The 17,082-nt window shown below is 55.8% G+C and overlaps 2 protein-coding genes across 4 annotated transcripts; one reads left to right on the top strand and one right to left on the bottom strand.

Moving 5' to 3' along the window:
* TMEM256 (transmembrane protein 256) lies at window positions 1–1,067 on the bottom strand. The gene is made up of 4 exons (XM_037129224.2): window positions 946–1,067; window positions 639–670; window positions 324–404; window positions 1–222 (listed from the first exon to the last, which is right to left on the bottom strand). The coding sequence occupies exons 1-4, from the start codon at window positions 1,028–1,030 to the stop codon at window positions 79–81; spliced, it is 342 nt and encodes a 113-aa protein (XP_036985119.1). The 5' UTR covers window positions 1,031–1,067; the 3' UTR covers window positions 1–78.
* Window positions 1,068–1,603: 536 nt separating this feature from the next.
* On the top strand, window positions 1,604–17,004 carry NLGN2 (neuroligin 2). 3 transcript variants are annotated; one of them, XM_037129220.2, is made up of 9 exons: window positions 1,604–1,690; window positions 1,986–2,526; window positions 4,989–5,676; window positions 8,856–8,906; window positions 11,265–11,414; window positions 11,584–11,769; window positions 11,889–12,081; window positions 12,704–13,300; window positions 14,078–17,004. In XM_037129220.2, the coding sequence occupies exons 3-9, from the start codon at window positions 5,223–5,225 to the stop codon at window positions 14,949–14,951; spliced, it is 2,505 nt and encodes an 834-aa protein (XP_036985115.1). In that variant the 5' UTR covers window positions 1,604–1,690; window positions 1,986–2,526; window positions 4,989–5,222; the 3' UTR covers window positions 14,952–17,004. The 3 variants fall into 3 exon arrangements, with proteins under 3 accessions (XP_036985115.1, XP_036985116.1, XP_053528668.1); XM_037129221.2 differs by having other exon boundaries at window positions 1,612–1,764; XM_053672693.1 differs by lacking the exons at window positions 1,604–1,690; window positions 8,856–8,906 and having other exon boundaries at window positions 1,838–2,526.
* Window positions 17,005–17,082: the final 78 nt, after the last annotated feature.

Below are 17,082 nucleotides of genomic sequence, written 5' to 3'. Positions count from 1 at the left end.
TTCTTTACTTGCTTTTCTCTTTTAATCCCGTCCCCGCACCAATTCTCAAAATAGTACCCAGAAATCAAACAAGGAAGCTCAAAGAGCCAAGGCAAGCCAGCCCAAGAGTAGAAGGCTCCCTCCTGCAGGAGCCAAAGTCTGGATGCTGGGGTCTCCACTCAGAGCCTGGTAGTAAAAGCTGGTGCAGAATAAGGTGGTTCCAGAGGCTAGCAGTAATCCGGCCTGAAGGAGATAACAAGGAAGTAAACAAGATAGTAAGGAAATGGCAGACTGAGAAGGAGTTGGTGGGGCTTGGTCAGGGTTAGGCAAGGGGGTAAGATTACCCAGAGGGGCTTTCTGCAATGGGGCACCGCTAACAGGGCCAGGCTGTGTAAGAAGTGGTGTTTGTTGGCCTTGTCAAAGAGCTGTAAGAAAGAGTAATGGGGAAACCTCCTAAGAAACACAGAACCCTGGATCCCATGGGTCAAAAGTCCATTCCCAAACTGAAGTTTCACCCTGCCCATCCCTCATGCCTCAGGGTTGCAGCCCTTGCTGCTCCAAAGACCCCGCTCCCCCCTTCCCTCCTACTTCCCTCAGGGACCCCAGACTCTGTGCCCTGATAAACCACAAGTCAGCGAGCCCCGGCGCAGCTACTTCACCTCCTTCCCGTAGGCATCTGGAAACTGGGCACCTGTGTAAAGGAGAGGCAAATGTTACCAGTCCTAACGCCTCAACTCCTGGGAGGACCCTGGTGGACACGGGAGAGAAAGAGCACCCCAGGAGGCTTCTCATTGGTGGAAACACGTCCTGGTTACCAACAGGACCGGACTAAGGGACTTGAAAAGGTTTAGGGCTGGCAGGTTGTCTGGTCTATGAAAGACCCAGTACTTCCCACAGACTCCACCCCGCACCAGACCCCATAGGTCGTCCCAAGCACAATTCCAGCTCCAACCCCAGCACCCTGACCATGCGCCCCGTAGGTGGCCAAGCCTAAGGCCCCGGCTCCAGACAAGGCACCCAAACGACGGAAAGCAGCCCCTGGCCCGGACATGGCAGTGGATGATCACGCGCCTGGAGAACTCCGCCCAGGACGCCGAGGAGGCCAACCAATCCTAAGCTCCCATGCAAATAAGGTGCACAGGGGTCCAATCAGGGCCGTGCTCATTTCAGCATCCAGGTTCTCACCCGGGTGCTTGAGCCTTTGTAAAACCTCTGTTGAGTGGCGAAGACATCTGGCGGGTGGAGAAATCAGAACCAATTAGGAGCGGAGGAGAGGAGCAATGGGGGGCGGGGTTGGGGGCGGTACTACAAGATTTGCGTCACGGGTTGGCCCACTTTCCAAGTTGATCTCCTCTTCTAACACCCCTTCCCACCTCCTGCCAATTTCCAAAAATCCAGGTCCCCATGCAAAGTTCTGGCCCTTTCCCCACAGGCTCTTCCTTTTCTCCTTTAAAATAGACCCGCACCTAAAAAGAGGCGACCCTGCAGTTACCCAAGCCCCACCCATCTCCATTAAGCCCGCCCACTATTCATATGGCTCCTCCTCCAGATTCAAAGGCCCCGCCTTTGTCATATGCCCCGCCCCTTATAGTTTACCCCCAACACACACCACCACCACCACCACCACCAGTACCACCAACCGCGAGAGCCCCGGGTGGGGTACTTGGGGGGATGTCTCCTTCCTTCACGGGACCACTTCGTTCTTATGTCGGTCTGTCCACTCCCTCCCTTTTCCACCTTCTTCAATCCCCCCACACTCTGGAGGACGGGCGGGCTGGCAGGCGGGTGAGAGCGAGGGGTGTGCGCCGCTCTCTCTGCAGGGGGCGGGGGAGGCGGCCGCGCGGTGACGCGCGGGGCTGCTGCGGCTGCTCCGCCGACGGATCATCACTCTCGGGCTGGGATGGACGCGGGGCGGGTGGGCCCTGGCGAGCGGAGCCAGGAGTCCGGTCCTCCCAGCTGCTGAGCGTCCCCCGAAGCCTTCCCCTTACTCCCCCTTTCCCTCCTAGGAGCAGTGCCGACCCCTGCCCCGGGGCTCCAGACTACTCCCGCCTTCCTCTGACTCCCCGGACCTCCCACCCCCGCCCGCCCTCGGGATCGACTAGATCCCTCCCTCTCCCCGAGGATTCCGGCTGGATCCCTGCCCCTGCACCGCGGATCCTGTGCTCCTGGGCTACGGGCCCCTGGGGATTGCCGTGGACTCCTCTCCCCGCACCCGATTCTTTAGGATCCTCCGCCTGTACCGCCTTCTGGTCCCTCGAAGCCGGCCAGTGGATCCTCAATCCAGTCTTGTCCCGTTGCCCCCACCTCACTCCTCTGTCCCCACTGCGGGGCTCCCCGTTCTCCGCTTCCTTCTGACCCCATCGCCTACCTCTCCCCGGGGATCGACTGGATCCCAGCCCCGCCCCCTGGGGCTGGGGCGATCCCCCTCCCCCGCTGGGTGAGGCGCTGCGGGCGGGGGCTGGGCCTACGGGACCGCGGGGGCTCAGAGGCCGCCGCCCCCTACTCGGAGCCCTGGATGGAGGCACCACGGCCCCAGGGCTGAGCCAGGTAGGACCTAAGCTGGGTCTGGTGGAGGGGATTTCGTGGCGGTCCACCAGGGTCTCCCACTCCCCATCTCTCTCCCTGCTCCTGGTTTCCTTCAGCCTGCTCTGTCTGCCGGTCTCCGCCTAGGGATGCTCTCGCCGTATCTCTCCGTCTCGGTCTCTTTGTCTCTGCTTCTCTCCAGCCCATGAATGATCCTTTGAATGGGCCCACAGACCCCATGTGTTCCCATCTCCCCCTCCCCCTCCTTCTCCCCTTCCCAGCCAAGCCATTTTTCCCCACTGCAGGAAGGGGGGGGGGGCGCTGCGGCCTGAGCCCCCGTCCCTCAACTCTCCCTGGCTCTGGGAGTCAGGCCTGGCTGGTCAGGAATGGAAAAAGCAAGAGAGAGGAATAGAGAGGAGGGGGGAGCAAGATGTGGCGGACAGAAAGGAGAAAGAAGAGGAGAGAAAATGGGGGAGACAGCTAGGGAAAGAGCAGGAGAGAGAGAAACAGAAAAGGCTTGAGGGAGAAATTTGGGGAAGGTAGCTGAAGGAGAGAAAAATGAGAAACACTAAGGAGGGAAATATGGACGAGAGTGATGAAAAGAGACTGAGGGACAGAGACTGAAGGCAAGAGATGGAGCAGCCTGGAAGAGGCTGGGAAAGATGCGCTGAGGGAGCGTTATGGAGAGGAAAGAGATGGAGGGGGGGTGGCTCCAGAGGGAGGGAAGAAGGGAGAGAAGCTGTCAGGGAGAAGGCCACAGGCCCAAAGTACCTTAAGGGAGAAAGGGTGACAGAGGCAAATAAACCGAGTTAGTAGGAGGGGGATGGGATGGCAAGGCCGTGGAGGCAGAGCCCACCCTGGCACAGGCAGAGGAAATCCTGAGGGAGCCAGCCCCAAGCCCCTTCTAGGTGATGGAGGAACAGGAGCTTTAGAGGACCTGAAGACTGGGAGGGCATGACTGGGTGTGTGTGGTAAGGATTCCTGTGTCCTCATCTCTGGAATAAATTGACACCTGCAGAGAGCCACCCGAGGGCTGGCGCCTGGCTCTGAAAACCCCACGTCAGCAAACAGCTTTGGCAGCTGGGGGGGTTGGGGGGTTGCTGAAATGACCTGGGTGTTGCCCCTTCAGTCAGATCTCTTCCCTTGCCCTGCTCCTGCTGCCCTGAGCACCCAAGTATCCATCAGAGCAGCATCTGTGGGGGCCTGGCAAGGGGAAGGGGAGGCGAATAGCTGAGACAGGATGAGAAAAAGCCTAGGTTTGCCCCCAGGATACGGGGCAAAGTACCATGTGTGGAAGAAGAGCTGCCTGGAGTACAAGGCTGTTCAAGACTGTGGGAGGGGGGCCGTCAGTAGGTGCATCTGACTTCCTCTAAACCCACCTCAACACCCCTTCTCCCCAGCCAGAGGCCTGGTCACTAGGACTAGGCTCTGATTGGCCAACAAGGGCCAAGAGGCGGGTCTTTTAGGATTCTTTAATGCCTCCAGTCTCCCGCTCCCCTCTACATATATACTTCTTCCTCTATGCTAAGGTTGGGGAAAACTCTAGCTTTCTGACTCATGCCTCTGCCCTTATGCCTAGAATGGACCCCATAACCAAGCCAGTCCCTTCCCCTCTCCCTCCAGACCTGCCTACCCCCCCCCCCAACCCAGGGTTAAAGCTGCAGCCCGTTGCCGAGGTAACATTGCGGGGCAGCATCCCGTCGCTCGGCAACCGGCTGCAGGATCATGCATCTGTCCCTGGATTTGCCCCCCTCCAGCATCCCCTCTCTACTCTAGCCCCTGCCTTAATGCATCTTAACTTCTGAAGGAAGCAATGGAAAGGGCCTGGGGAAAAGGGGTTCCCCCCACAGGGCTGCACAAATCCTTAGGGAATGCAATGTCAAAGGGAGGAGAAGGTGCTGGGCTTGTGCAGTCCCAAGGAAGGCCTGGAGTCTGGCCTGGGGTGGGGGTTAAGTGCCATGAAATTACAGCTCAGGAGTAATTAACACGTATAAACAAACCCGCCACTTCCTGCTAATTAATGACTTGGTATTTTTATTTTCTCTTCCCTGTCTATCTCATCCCTCCCAGGGAGGTGGGAACTGGGACTCCTGAGTCCCTGAGGAGAGCCTTCCTGGTAGGGATAAGGCAGATAAAGCAGCTGGAAGGAGGCAGGCGGGGTCTGCGGAGCTGACCGTCCTTCCCCTCTGGTTGTGTCCTGGACTTTTACCACATCTTGACCTTACCCCCTCAGACTTTTCTATCTGGGTCCCTGCTGATGGAGGGGGTTTTGGGGGTGAAAGGAAGTGCTGGGGGGCCTGAGGGTGGAAGAAGGGGGGCAACTGGTCTGAATTCCACGTCACTAACCACTTGTCTCTTCTGTTTCCCTGTTCCCTTCTGTCTGCCCTTCTTCCCTTCCCTTCTTCCACCTCTCCTATGTATTTTTCTGTCTGTCTGTCTGTCTGTCTGTATCTTGCATACTCTCTCCCTCCAACCCACGGGTCCAGCCTGTATTCACCTTTTCCCACTTCCTTCCCCTTCCCCCCTTGCCCCCTCCATGGAGAGGAACAGACCCCTTCTCTGTCCAATCTAACCCAGGTCCCTTCCCACTCCCCTCCTCCCTCCTTTCCCGCCCCCTCCTCCCTCCTGGGGTGAGGGGGGACCTCCCTCCCTCTCCCCCCCCTTCTCTCTCTCTCCGAGGGGGGGGGTCCCGGGGAGGGAGGGGGGGTCCCCCTATCAGCATGTGGCTCCTGGCGCTGTGTCTGGTGGGGCTGGTGGGGGCTCAACGGGGGGGAGGGGGTCCTGGAGGTGCCCCTGGTGGCCCTGGCCTGGGCCTCAGCAGCCTCGGGGAGGAGCGCTTCCCAGTGGTGAACACGGCCTACGGGCGAGTGCGCGGTATACGGCGTGAGCTCAACAACGAGATCCTGGGTCCCGTCGTGCAGTTCTTGGGCGTGCCCTACGCCACACCACCCTTGGGCGCCCGCCGCTTCCAGCCGCCCGAGGCCCCTGCCTCGTGGCCCGGAGTGCGCAACGCCACCACCCTGCCACCCGCCTGCCCGCAGAACCTGCACGGGGCGCTGCCAGCCATCATGCTGCCTGTGTGGTTCACCGACAACTTGGAGGCAGCCGCCACCTATGTGCAGAACCAGAGTGAGGACTGCCTGTACCTCAACCTCTACGTGCCCACTGAGGACGGTAAGGGTGCGAGAACCACACCGGGCACTCTGCGGACACAGCCCACAAACATACATGCGGAACCTCAGGCATTGGCACAGTCCAGGGTGGGAGCTGGGTTTTGTGGGGACAGTGAGCAGACAGTATGTCCCTGGTGGCTCTGCATGCCCTCCATGTGTGGTATGGGTACCTGCCGGGCAGTCCCAGGAATGAATCCCATAGACAGCCACCCTCCAAGTTCCACTCCCACAGAGACAGTCAGTGGTAAGGTCAGCAGACGCCAGGCTGGACTTACCCAGCTCGTCCCCACAGAGGATGTATCCATCACCTGTCTGGGCACCCATTCCACTCTACCCCCACCTCCCACCCCCAGGCCTGGGCTTGTCCCTGGCTTGCCCACTTTACCAACATTTATAGCTCAAGGACAGCAGACTCCTCCTTTCCCCCCGGGCCAGTCCTGCAGACTTCCTTCTATCACATCATATCCAGAGCCCATTGCCTAAGCTGAGGGCCTCTTCTCCAGGCCCTCTCTGATCCCTGTGTCCTCTGATCCTTATACAACCCTGAAGGATCAGGGCAAGGCCTCTCCAAGGGCCTCTTGGCTCATGGCACACCCACCCATCCCCATCAGAACACCTTCCCTGGAGCTCTTCAACTGGCTGTCTTATCAATAAACTCTCAACTCAGTTCACTACAGCTCTGCTCGTAGCCCCAACACCCTCCCCCTGGACAGTTCTGCTTCTGCCAACCTCCAGCACACTGAGATTAATCAGAGTACCCTTCAGAGTGCCTTCCAGCTGTCCGCAACAGAGGGAGTCAGCACAACGCCAGCCACCACAACAGACCATCCTCACAGCCCCACGCTACCCTTCTTACACCTTATGTCACTAGTCCAAAATACCCCAACACCTTGTCAGAGGTGTATTCTACCATACCCCTACAGGTCATTTTCCAACAACTTTACACACAGGCCTCATACCAGGAACCCTTTTCTGTACACCCTGCATACCCAACAACCCACCTCATGTACCAAGTCCCTCAGCAGATTACAATCTGTACTACTCAATATGCAGTCATGTGCCCAACCGATCCACACACTGACCATGTATGTGTTCCAACGCCCACATACCACAGCTCCCAGCACCTTTACACAGCACATACTCCAACATTTTTCTAAAACTGTGTACCCCATCACCCACACCTGTGGCTCCCAGTATTTCTGGATATAGGTCATGTGCCTAGTAATACCCGTACGTAGATAGACCTGTATCCCCATAACCCTGCACCTGGACCATGTGCTCTGCCAGGCTACTCATACCACAGTCCCTGTACCCAAGTTCCTCTCATGCTAATCACAGAACACTTCCAGCACCTCAACCCACCCATCTTGTTCCCAACACCTGTGTGGACAATCCAGCCTGTCTTGCTCATACCAGCCATGCACCCTAACACCCTAACTACCCCTGCCCATATAAACCATGCCTCCTAGTAACCTGTACACACAACACACAGCAGGAGCATTCACTGTAATCTCATTAAGATTCCAAGCACCCAAACAGATTATTGACTGAACACCCTCTGCATGAGAGGCATCCACTCCACATTCCCCGCCCTCTCATGGAATGTTTACCATATCCAGCACTCTCCCTTCTGTGAATTCTTTACCCCAGCGTCTTCACAGAGACTGTCCTTCTCAACACTCTCCATTCGTGGGCTCTCCACTCCCACATCCTCATGTAGGCTGTCCAACCCAGTGTCCTCCTCACTGAAACACCCATCCGGCTCCTCCTGCCAAAGGGCTGTCTACCCCAACATCTCCACACAAATTGTCCATCCTGCCCGACACCTTCTGTATTTTTTAACCATTGCTTATACCATCCCATTTACGGGCCTGATGCATTCAGGTGATCTCACTAAATCTTCACATCAGCTCTGGAAGGAAGAGGTTGACTCAGGCACACACACATACACTTAATACTCACGTACATGCATGCCTTGCTGACTTCATCCCCATTCCTATCCTGTCACAGAGAAGAACAGGCCCTGACCCTAATGGGTCCCCACAGGGCCATTATGGCCAGTTGTGAGAAGCTTTCCACAGGCTGGCCTGGGCCTTGCTGACCCATCCCTCCCCCTGCTGTTGAGGAGAAACCAGTCAGCTTGCGGGAACCCCCTCAGGCCCCTGGGTTCCAGCTCCCCCCTGAAAGAAACCTGGAGCCAAACTGTGGGCCTGGTCTAGGACCCTTCCTTGACAGTGGGCATGCTTTGTGCTTCTGAGCTCTTCTTGGCACCTTATGTGTCAGGCTGGCTCAGGGCACTGTGTTTCTTATTCCCTATTTGTGGACTGAACCCCCAACTGGGGAGGGGGGATTTTTGGCATTAGAGCAGGGGTTGGTGAAGGGCTGGTGCCCCTGGTGGGAGATTTGCCATTTGGAGGGAGGAGAGCAGGCCTGGGCAGGGGATGAAGTTTGGAGGGTGGGAGGGGCAGAGGGAAGAGGTGGAGTGGAGGGCAAGACCTGATGACCCCTTTCCCTGCTTCACCCCACATTGGGGACATGGGGTGAGAAGCCAGGCCTGTGAGTGCGAATGGAAGATAAATGCTGGTGGCTGGGAGGCTGGGTAGGTGGGCAGGCAGCTTTAGCTGACCTACCCACAGCCCTCCAGATTGGGCCGGAGGGAAGCAGAATCCTTTCTGCTACAGCCCCTCCTCTTTACAGGCTTGGGGAGCAGGCAGGTGCTTGGCTAGCCCTGAAGAGAGGGCCTGTGTGAGTAGTGGCCAAGGTGGCAAAGCTGGCCTTGATCTCCTGGGCAGGTTTCCCCTCCCCTCCCACCCCACCTCTAACACCGTTTCATTTCCAGCAATTAGCTAACACATCTACAAGCCAAATCCTTTCCAGCCAAGTCAGTATGTCTTAAGACAGGTCTTAGTCCACTTAGGCACCCCACCCAAAACCAGCCTTTTCTTTGGGGCATGACTTTTTCCGGGGAGGGGAACAAAATTGGGTTGTAAAAAACGTTTTTCTCTTTTCTTGGTTTCTTTTTCTTGCAAACAAATTTTGCTTTTTTTGGCTTATTTTTTCTGCCCCCCACCCTCCCCTTTTCTACTTTCTCTCCTCCCTTCCCCATCCACCACCTCCCCTGACCCCCATCTTTCCCCACAAAATTGTCCTTTTTTCTCTGTTTTGTGTTCCCGGTCTTAGGTCCGCTCACAAAAAAACGTGACGAGGCGACGCTCAATCCACCAGACACAGGTAGATTTAAAAATCCCGCTGCTGCATGTGGTTGCTGATAAGAGGACGTTCACGTTCACGGCCCTGCCCCTCACTAAATACCCCCATAGCCCTGAAGGCCCGCAGTCATTCTCCCCACTAAAAATGAAAAAGAAAAGAAAAGAAAAATTTGTAATATTGGAAAAAAGAATTATGAAAACTTCAAATGAAATTTGAACAAAATTGGACCCGCTAGAAAACCTGCAAGCTAAACATGGCAAAAATATAGTGAAAAAAATTGGAATGTCAGAAAAAAAATAGAACACCAAAAAATTGGATAAAATGTTAAGAGTTTGACAAAAATTTGGACTGTTTTGAAACTTGTGAAATGTAGCATTTGAAAAAACTATTTTAATTTGAAGCAAAACAACATTTGAAAAGAAAATTAAGTTGGCAAATTGATGATACATTGAAACATCAGAAGCCTGCTACAATTTCCAAAGGCCTGTTAGATGCAGAAAATGCAAACATTTGAAGCAAATTAAAGAATTTGGAAATTTTTGAAAACAGGGCCCAATCTCTTGAAGTTTCACCACAAAATTTTGAATAAAAAATGCAAAGAATTTTTTTCTTTTTTCTTTTTTTCCAAAAAAATGGATCTTTTTTTTTTTCTTTTCTTGTTGAATCCGCCCCGAGAGCTTCTTGCTTTTTGGTTGTTGTTTTTTTCTTTCTTTCTTCTTTCTTGATCCTGTTTTTTGTTGTTGGTTTTGAATTCTTGTTGCCCCAGCCCACTTCCTGCTCCTTCCTTTTCTGTCCCCCCTCCTCCCATATTGGGAGTGGAGGTGCTGCGTGGGGAGGACGAGGGGGTGAGAACTGAGGGTGTTTAGGACAGGACCTTGGAGGGAAGGAGACTCAGCCTGAATTTCTTGGAAGGCCACGGGAGGTTCAGGAACAAAGGGAAAAATAGGATTTGGGGAGGACATGAAGGAGGCACTGCCCACCTAGGAGCTTCTGGCCAGAGTCAGGCAGAGGGAGGTGTCGAAGAAGGTCCTGAGAGAAAGAAGGCAGGAAGCTGCCTGGAGGGAATGGAGGGAATGGAGGGAATGGAGGGAAGTGTCTTAGTGACATGTTGGTTGACCTCTGGCTAGAAGAAAGTTTCTAGCAGGATAGAGAGGAGGGTGGCAGAGCCACTGGGGACCAGGCATAGAGGCCCAGGCCTGGCTCTTGTTTGCTGAGGGCCCAGGCTAGGCAGAGATTGCAGGTGTCTGCAAGGAGGAAGGCCTGTAGGCCAGGGGTCAGCCCAGCCCTGGTTCAGAGGCTGCAGGGGAGGGCACTTACATAGCCTCGGGGACAGTGGCAAGCCCTCTCAGACTCTGACCTTCTCCTGGAATTAGTCATTCCTTAGTCCAGTCTGGAGTGCCTCAAAAGTCTACTTACTACATGTCACAGTGATTATGGGATCCTTCTGGGACATGACAAGAGAAGTGTCTGGTGCAGAACCCAGGGCTCAGGCCAGCTTGCAGGGGGTTCCAAGACAGGAGAACCATGCCCTGGCTGGCGTAGCTCAATGGATTGAGTGTGGGCCTGTGAACCAAAGGGTCACCGGTTTGATTCCCAGTCAGGGCACATGGGCCAGTTCCCAGCAGGGGACACACTAGAGGCAACCATACATTGATATTTATACATTGATATTTCTCTCCCTCTCTCTTTCCCTTCCCCTCTAAAGATAAATAAATAAAATTTTAAAGGAAAAAAAAGACAGGGGAACCGTACTCTGTCTTCATTAAGCAAGTTCTTTCCCACCCTGCCTCCTTCTGCCATAGTAATTAGGCTGGGGGTTGCCATGGTGACTAGGGAAATGACCTAGAAAGGAATTAGGGCGGGGAGGAGACCAATCCCCCAGGGACCCTAGGGCCTGGCACCCCCTCATGGACAGACCCGTCTACCATGTGGCGCTGAGGCCCAAGGCCTAAGTCTGAGAAAAGCCCAGGGCCCTCCTAGCATCTTTAGCTTCAGTGCCAGCCTTAGGAGCTCACTCTTCCTAGGAGCAGGAAGGAGATTTGCTGTGTGTGTGTGGGGAGGAGGTCCCCTGGATCCAGCAGATGCCCTGAGGGGGGCCACCCCCCACCCCTGCCTCTGTTAGCCTTCTTGGAAGATCTGCCTGGCATTTGAAGAAGTGTCGTGGAGCAGACTAGCAGGAGGTGGGGAGGGACCTTCTGCCAGAGCTAGCTGGGGAGGGAGGGAGGGGAATCCGGTCTTGCCCCCCAGGGACGGGAATGACATGTCCCCTGAGCTCTGGGCTGGTCTTTAGCAGGCCTGGGAGCTGGGAGGTGTTGCTTCTAGTCTCACTGTGTCCTTGTCCCCACTCCCGGCCCACCTGCCCACCCCTTCCCCACACAGATATCCGAGACTCTGGGAAGAAGCCCGTGATGCTGTTTCTGCACAGTGGCTCCTACATGGAGGGCACCGGAAACATGTTCGATGGCTCTGTCCTGGCCGCTTATGGCAACGTCATTGTAGCCACACTCAACTACCGGCTTGGGGTGCTCGGTGAGGGAGGGCAGCCAACTCTAGGGAGTTTGGGAGGGGGGCCTGGTGGGTGGGGTCCTTTAAACCCAAGAGCAGCAAAATGGCTTCCGGGCTGGGCTGAGCTGCTCAGATGAGAGGCGAGGATGCTGTAACACCCCCCAGGTAGCTCCCTTTCTTCCTTTACCTCCAGGATTTCTCAGCACTGGGGACCAGGCTGCAAAAGGCAACTATGGACTCCTGGACCAGATCCAGGCCCTGCGCTGGCTCAGTGAAAACATTGCCCACTTTGGGGGTGACCCTGAGCGCATCACCATCTTTGGGTCTGGGGCAGGCGCATCCTGTGTCAACCTTCTGATCCTTTCTCACCATTCAGAAGGTACCATCAACCTCATTAGTCTGTCAGTCCTGTCCCCTTTCCTATACCCCTGAACCCACGAGGTCCCCCTTCTCTGTTGGGCTGATACTGCCCAGCCTAACACCTGCCTATCGCACCAGGGCTGTTCCAGAAGGCAATTGCCCAGAGTGGCACGGCCATTTCCAGCTGGTCTGTCAATTATCAGCCGCTCAAATACACGCGACTACTGGCGGCAAAGGTGGGCTGCGACCGGGAGGACAGTGCTGAAGCTGTGGAGTGTCTGCGCCGGAAGCCTTCTCGGGAGCTGGTGGACCAGGACGTGCAGCCTGCCCGGTATGAGTATTGGTGTGGGTGTGGGAGGGCCGCGTCCAGGCCTTCACTCACTTTGCTGTGTCCAAGGAGGTTGAGGATGAGAGGTGTCTGCAGGTTTGGCAAGGAGAGGTGGGCTTCAGGCCCCTCTAGTGGCCTTGCCTTCTTCTCTTGGAGGCCTTCCCTAAGTGGAAGTGAGTGGAGGTGTCCAAACAGGGCAAGTATACACAAGTTGCCATGAAGTGCTTCAGAGAAGACTTCCAAGGCCAAGTACCCTAAAGGATTTGTAAGAGATTTTTTTCTCCTCACCCCATGATATACTTATTGATTTCAGAGATAGAGGAAGGGAGGGAAAGAAGGGGACAGAAACATCAATGTGAGAGAGAAACATTGATTGGTTTTCTCTCAAACATCCCCCAACCGAGGACTGAATCTGCAATGCAGGCATGTGCACTGACCAGAAATCAAACCCGAGACCCTTCAGTTTATGGGATGATGCTCCAACCAACTGAGCCACATCAACCAGGGTGGATTCATAGGAGATTTTAACTCCTATGAATCTTCTAGGCAGAGGGATTAACAAGCTATGAGTTGGTTGAGAGGAGGCCCGTGAACAGGTGATGAGACTCTGATCCCTTCTCCCCAGCTACCACATCGCATTTGGGCCTGTGGTGGATGGTGATGTTGTCCCTGATGACCCTGAGATCCTCATGCAGCAAGGAGAATTCCTAAATTATGACATGCTCATTGGCGTCAACCAAGGGGAAGGCCTCAAGTTTGTGGAGGACTCAGCAGAGAGTGAGGATGGCGTGTCCGCCAGCGCCTTTGACTTCACAGTCTCCAACTTTGTGGACAACCTATATGGCTACCCAGAGGGCAAGGATGTGCTGCGGGAGACCATCAAATTTATGTACACAGACTGGGCCGACCGGGACAATGGTGAGATGCGGCGCAAGACCCTGTTGGCGCTCTTTACTGACCACCAGTGGGTGGCACCAGCTGTGGCCACCGCCAAGCTGCATGCCGACTACCAGTCCCCTGTCTACTTTTACACCTTCTACCACCACTGCCAGGCTGAAGGCCGGCCTGAGTGGGCAGATGCAGCGCACGGGGATGAGCTGCCCTACGTCTTTGGTGTGCCCATGGTGGGTGCCACAGACCTCTTCCCCTGCAATTTCTCTAAGAATGATGTCATGCTCAGCGCCGTGGTCATGACCTACTGGACCAACTTCGCCAAGACTGGGTGAGGGCCAGAGGGCCTGGGTGGGGTACCATGCAGGCTGAGGCACACATACCCTCTACTCTCCACTCCTTCTCTTTCTCACTTCTTCACAAGGCCACCATCCCTACATTACGGCACCTTGCCCTCTTGACTCAGACATCTGCTGGATACTTCCTCTGTGCCAGGCACTGAGTTGCGTGTTGGAGATTCAGCAGAGTTAAACAGAGAGGTCCCCGTCCCTTCTGGGGGTGGGCTCACTTGGTGGCTTTAGCTCCATAGCTGTCTCTTCTTCCTTCCCTTGCCTAGCTACCCTCTCTCTTCTCCCAGGGCGCCGCCCTCTGACAGCTCCCATCTGTGTCTGAGCATATGTAGGGTCTGGGGCTGCCTGTCTATGGCTGTCTCTACATCTTGCACTCTTGAAAGCCATTGATATCTCTCCCTTTCCCTTCAATCTGCTTTTTGTTTGCTGATTTCGCTGTGGTTGTCTTTCATATGTCTTTATCTTTCTGCCTCTGTATGTCTTTCTCCCTCGGTCTCAGCCTCTGCCTATGTCTGTCCTTCTGTCCTCATCTCTGGCAGCCTGTCTCCATCACTCCTTGTTTTTCTTTACCAATTTCTGGGAATTTCTTTTATCTCTTCTATCCATCTCTGTCCCTCTGCCTCTTGCTTTTTCTCTGACTTCCTTCCGTTTCCCTGGCCCGGGCCATCTCTGTCTCCTTCCGCACTCCTCCGCCGCCCTCCCACACCTGTTGGAGCTTCACCCTCACTCCTACTTTCCCTGCCCTCCTGTGCCCACAGCGACCCCAACCAGCCAGTGCCGCAGGACACCAAGTTCATCCACACCAAGCCCAACCGCTTCGAGGAGGTGGTATGGAGCAAGTTCAACAGCAAGGAGAAGCAGTACCTGCACATTGGCTTGAAGCCGCGCGTGCGTGACAACTACCGTGCCAACAAGGTGGCCTTCTGGCTGGAGCTTGTGCCCCACCTGCACAACCTGCACACGGAGATCTTTACCACCACCACGCGCCTGCCTCCCTACGCCACACGCTGGCCACCTCGCCCGCCCCCCGGCGCGCCGGGCACACGCAGGCCCCCACCGCCTGCCACTCTGCCACCCGAGCCTGAGCCTGAGCCAGGCCCCAGGGCCTATGACCGCTTCCCCGGGGATTCCCGGGACTACTCCACAGAGCTGAGCGTCACTGTGGCTGTGGGCGCCTCCCTCCTCTTCCTCAACATCCTCGCCTTTGCAGCCCTCTACTACAAGCGGGACCGGCGGCAGGAGCTGCGGTGCAGGAGGCTCAGTCCCCCAGGAGGATCAGGCTCTGGTGTGCCTGGTGGGGGCCCCCTGCTCCCTACCACTGGCCGAGAGCTACCACCAGAAGAAGAGCTGGTGTCGCTGCAGCTGAAACGGGGTGGTGGTGTTGGGGCGGACCCTGCTGAGGCCCTGCGCCCCGCCTGCCCACCCGACTACACCCTGGCCCTGCGCCGGGCACCGGACGATGTGCCTCTCTTGGCCCCTGGGGCCCTGACCCTGCTGCCCAGTGGCCTGGGACCACCACCTCCCCCTCCGCCACCCTCCCTCCATCCCTTTGGGCCCTTCCCCCCACCTCCCCCCACCGCTACCAGCCACAACAACACTCTACCCCACCCCCACTCCACCACCCGGGTATAGGGGATGGCTGGGGGGGGGCCTCTTCCCCAGCCCTCCCACCGGCAGGAGTGCCACTCGGAAGCCAGGGAGGAGGACTTGGCAACAGGCTTTTCTCACCACGCGTGGAGGAACTTTAGGCGGACTTGGGTCCCCCTCACTGGGATGTGTGTTTTCCCATGCATAGAGGCCCATTTTCTTCTCTGGACCTGGGCCTTTGAACAACTGGGGGGTGTTTTGTCCCCTCCATTGGGACACCAGTCTTCAGTGTGTGGAAGTGTGGAAGGATTTTCCCACACGGAGGTGTACTTTCTACGAGGGGGTGCGTTTTCCCATGTGCAGGGTGAGGGTTTTTTTTTTTTTTTTTTGCAGCCCTGGACACATGTTGGCCCCCTCGAAGAATTTCTGTGGGGATTTGTACCCCAGAATCACATTCCCCCATGCCTTCTCCCGCCTCCTCTCTCTCCCCTGCCCACCCCTCGGAGGCCCTGGAAGTGGTGTGTTCATGTACAGTGACCCTTGGCCACCAGGTAACACAGGGTGGTTCTTGGGAAGTAGTGAGAAACCACAGCACCCCCTCCCTGCCGCCCCACCTCCACCATGCCTCCCCCCACCTGGCCCCGGCCCCAGCCCCCCCCTCCCCTGCCCTGGAGAAGCATGTATTTCCCCCTTGGCACAAGGCAGGTGGAGCAGTCTCCCAGGTAGGCCTTGCCTTCCATAGATGACAGACAGAGAATCCCTGCCAGGGGGACAGGAGATCGTGCATCCCTGTACCACCTGGGAACTTGTTTTCCCAGAAGTCTAGGACACACTTCTCTGTGCAAACGTGTTCTTGCATGTGGATGTATGTTTTCCCATGCAGATGGTCCCTTTCTCTCCAGTACTTCCTCGCATTCCCCCAGACCTCAGGCCCAGCACCTAACTCCTCACACAGCAGGTGGGAAGAGTCTTCAAGCTCACAGAAGCTGAGGGGGACATACAAACCCTGAGGGCAGAGCTCTATTCCTCCCTTCCCCAAATATGCCAAGTTCAGGATCAGGGGTGTGGGACCTGCCACCCATAGAGGCCATGCATGTTTGACCAAAGTCCTCATTGGGGTCTAAGGACAGCCTTTCCCTCAGTCCTCAGACCATTACTCATCTGTGCCAAACTGGGTGGGTGGGTTTGCCAAGGATTCCCCAGGCCTGGGCCACCGCAGGTAAACATGGGAGCAGGTGGGATACAGGAGAGGGGGAGGTGACAGCTATAGGGGTCCTACCTATGTCTCTTATTTCCACCATGTCTCATCCCTTTGTGCCTCAGTTTCCCTTTTCCACATGTCTCTCCCTCTTTGAAGCCATCTCTGTGTCTCAGTGTCAAACCAGCTTCTCCCCTTGGCGGCCCATTCCCCTTCTTTGACCTGCCCCTTCTTCCCTCAGCTGCCAAGGCTGAGGAAAAGGAGGGGTGGAGGGTGGAGGGGAGGAGAACAAGGGAAAAAGTCTTCATGGTTGGAAAGAGAATGAGGTCAGCTGTGCTGAGAAGCAGATGGAGGGGGCAATGGGCGGCAGGATGTGGGCAGACACCAGCAGGAAAAAATTGACAGGACGTGTAAGGTGACTGCCCAGAGGGGACCTGAGCCTGGAGGAAACAACCTCATCAGGGACAACAGTGGAGAAGGGGAGAATCCTTGTCTGCTAGCATTTTGTGGGTTGTTAGTGCCAAACTGGAGTAGGGGGTGGGGTGCTGTCTTCCACTGACACCCAGATCCAAAATCCCTGGTCTTGGCTCCCTAGAACTTTTCCTCCTGACCATCCCTTCTCCCACCTTCAACCATAGAAACTTCATTCTCCTCCCGCCTTTCCCCTGCCTGGTCTAGTTCCTCTCCAAACAGACATGCCCTCTAAATGCTAGGGCCCTGGGCCCTGAACCCTATAGACAGATGTCCCAGGAGCTGGGACATGGGAGAGGGGCTGGGGGACCCCATGATTCAGCCACGGACTCCAATACCCAGCCCTCTCCCCAGAACAGTTCCTTGACAGTCCCATGTCCCCACCCTTTGCGGCTCTGTACACATTTTTAAACCTGGCAAAAGATGAAGAGAATATTGTAAATATAAAGTTTAACTGTTGGTTGTGCCTGCTGTGATGTCAGGAGGTGGGAGCGGGGGGCCTCTGAA

Source organism: Artibeus jamaicensis, unplaced genomic scaffold, assembly GCF_021234435.1.
Source record: "Artibeus jamaicensis isolate MK-2021 breed Jamaican fruit bat unplaced genomic scaffold, CSHL_Jam_final contig_781, whole genome shotgun sequence".
In the NCBI taxonomy this organism is placed as follows: domain Eukaryota; kingdom Metazoa; phylum Chordata; class Mammalia; order Chiroptera; family Phyllostomidae; genus Artibeus; species Artibeus jamaicensis.
Note: the sequence above shows the minus strand (reverse complement) of the source record. Positions and strands in the feature narration are given on the sequence as shown.

What these genes read in the sequence shown, in the direction of transcription:
- TMEM256 (XM_037129224.2), bottom strand. Translation starts at nt 1,030, where the DNA reads ATGTCCGGGCCAGGGGCTGCTTTCCGTCGTTTGGGTGCCTTGTCTGGA. An exon ending in GGCCACCTACGGGGCGCATG is followed by an intron (nt 671 to 945) that starts GTCAGGGTGCTG and finishes TCCTTTACACAG; the next exon opens with GTGCCCAGTTTCCAGATGCC. An exon ending in CAGATGCCTACGGGAAGGAG is followed by an intron (nt 405 to 638) that starts GTGAAGTAGCTG and finishes TCTTTCTTACAG; the next exon opens with CTCTTTGACAAGGCCAACAA.
- NLGN2 (XM_037129220.2), top strand. Translation starts at nt 5,223, where the DNA reads ATGTGGCTCCTGGCGCTGTGTCTGGTGGGGCTGGTGGGGGCTCAACGG. An exon ending in CAGGACGTGCAGCCTGCCCG is followed by an intron (nt 12,082 to 12,703) that starts GTATGAGTATTG and finishes CCTTCTCCCCAG; the next exon opens with CTACCACATCGCATTTGGGC. An exon ending in ACCAACTTCGCCAAGACTGG is followed by an intron (nt 13,301 to 14,077) that starts GTGAGGGCCAGA and finishes CTGTGCCCACAG; the next exon opens with CGACCCCAACCAGCCAGTGC.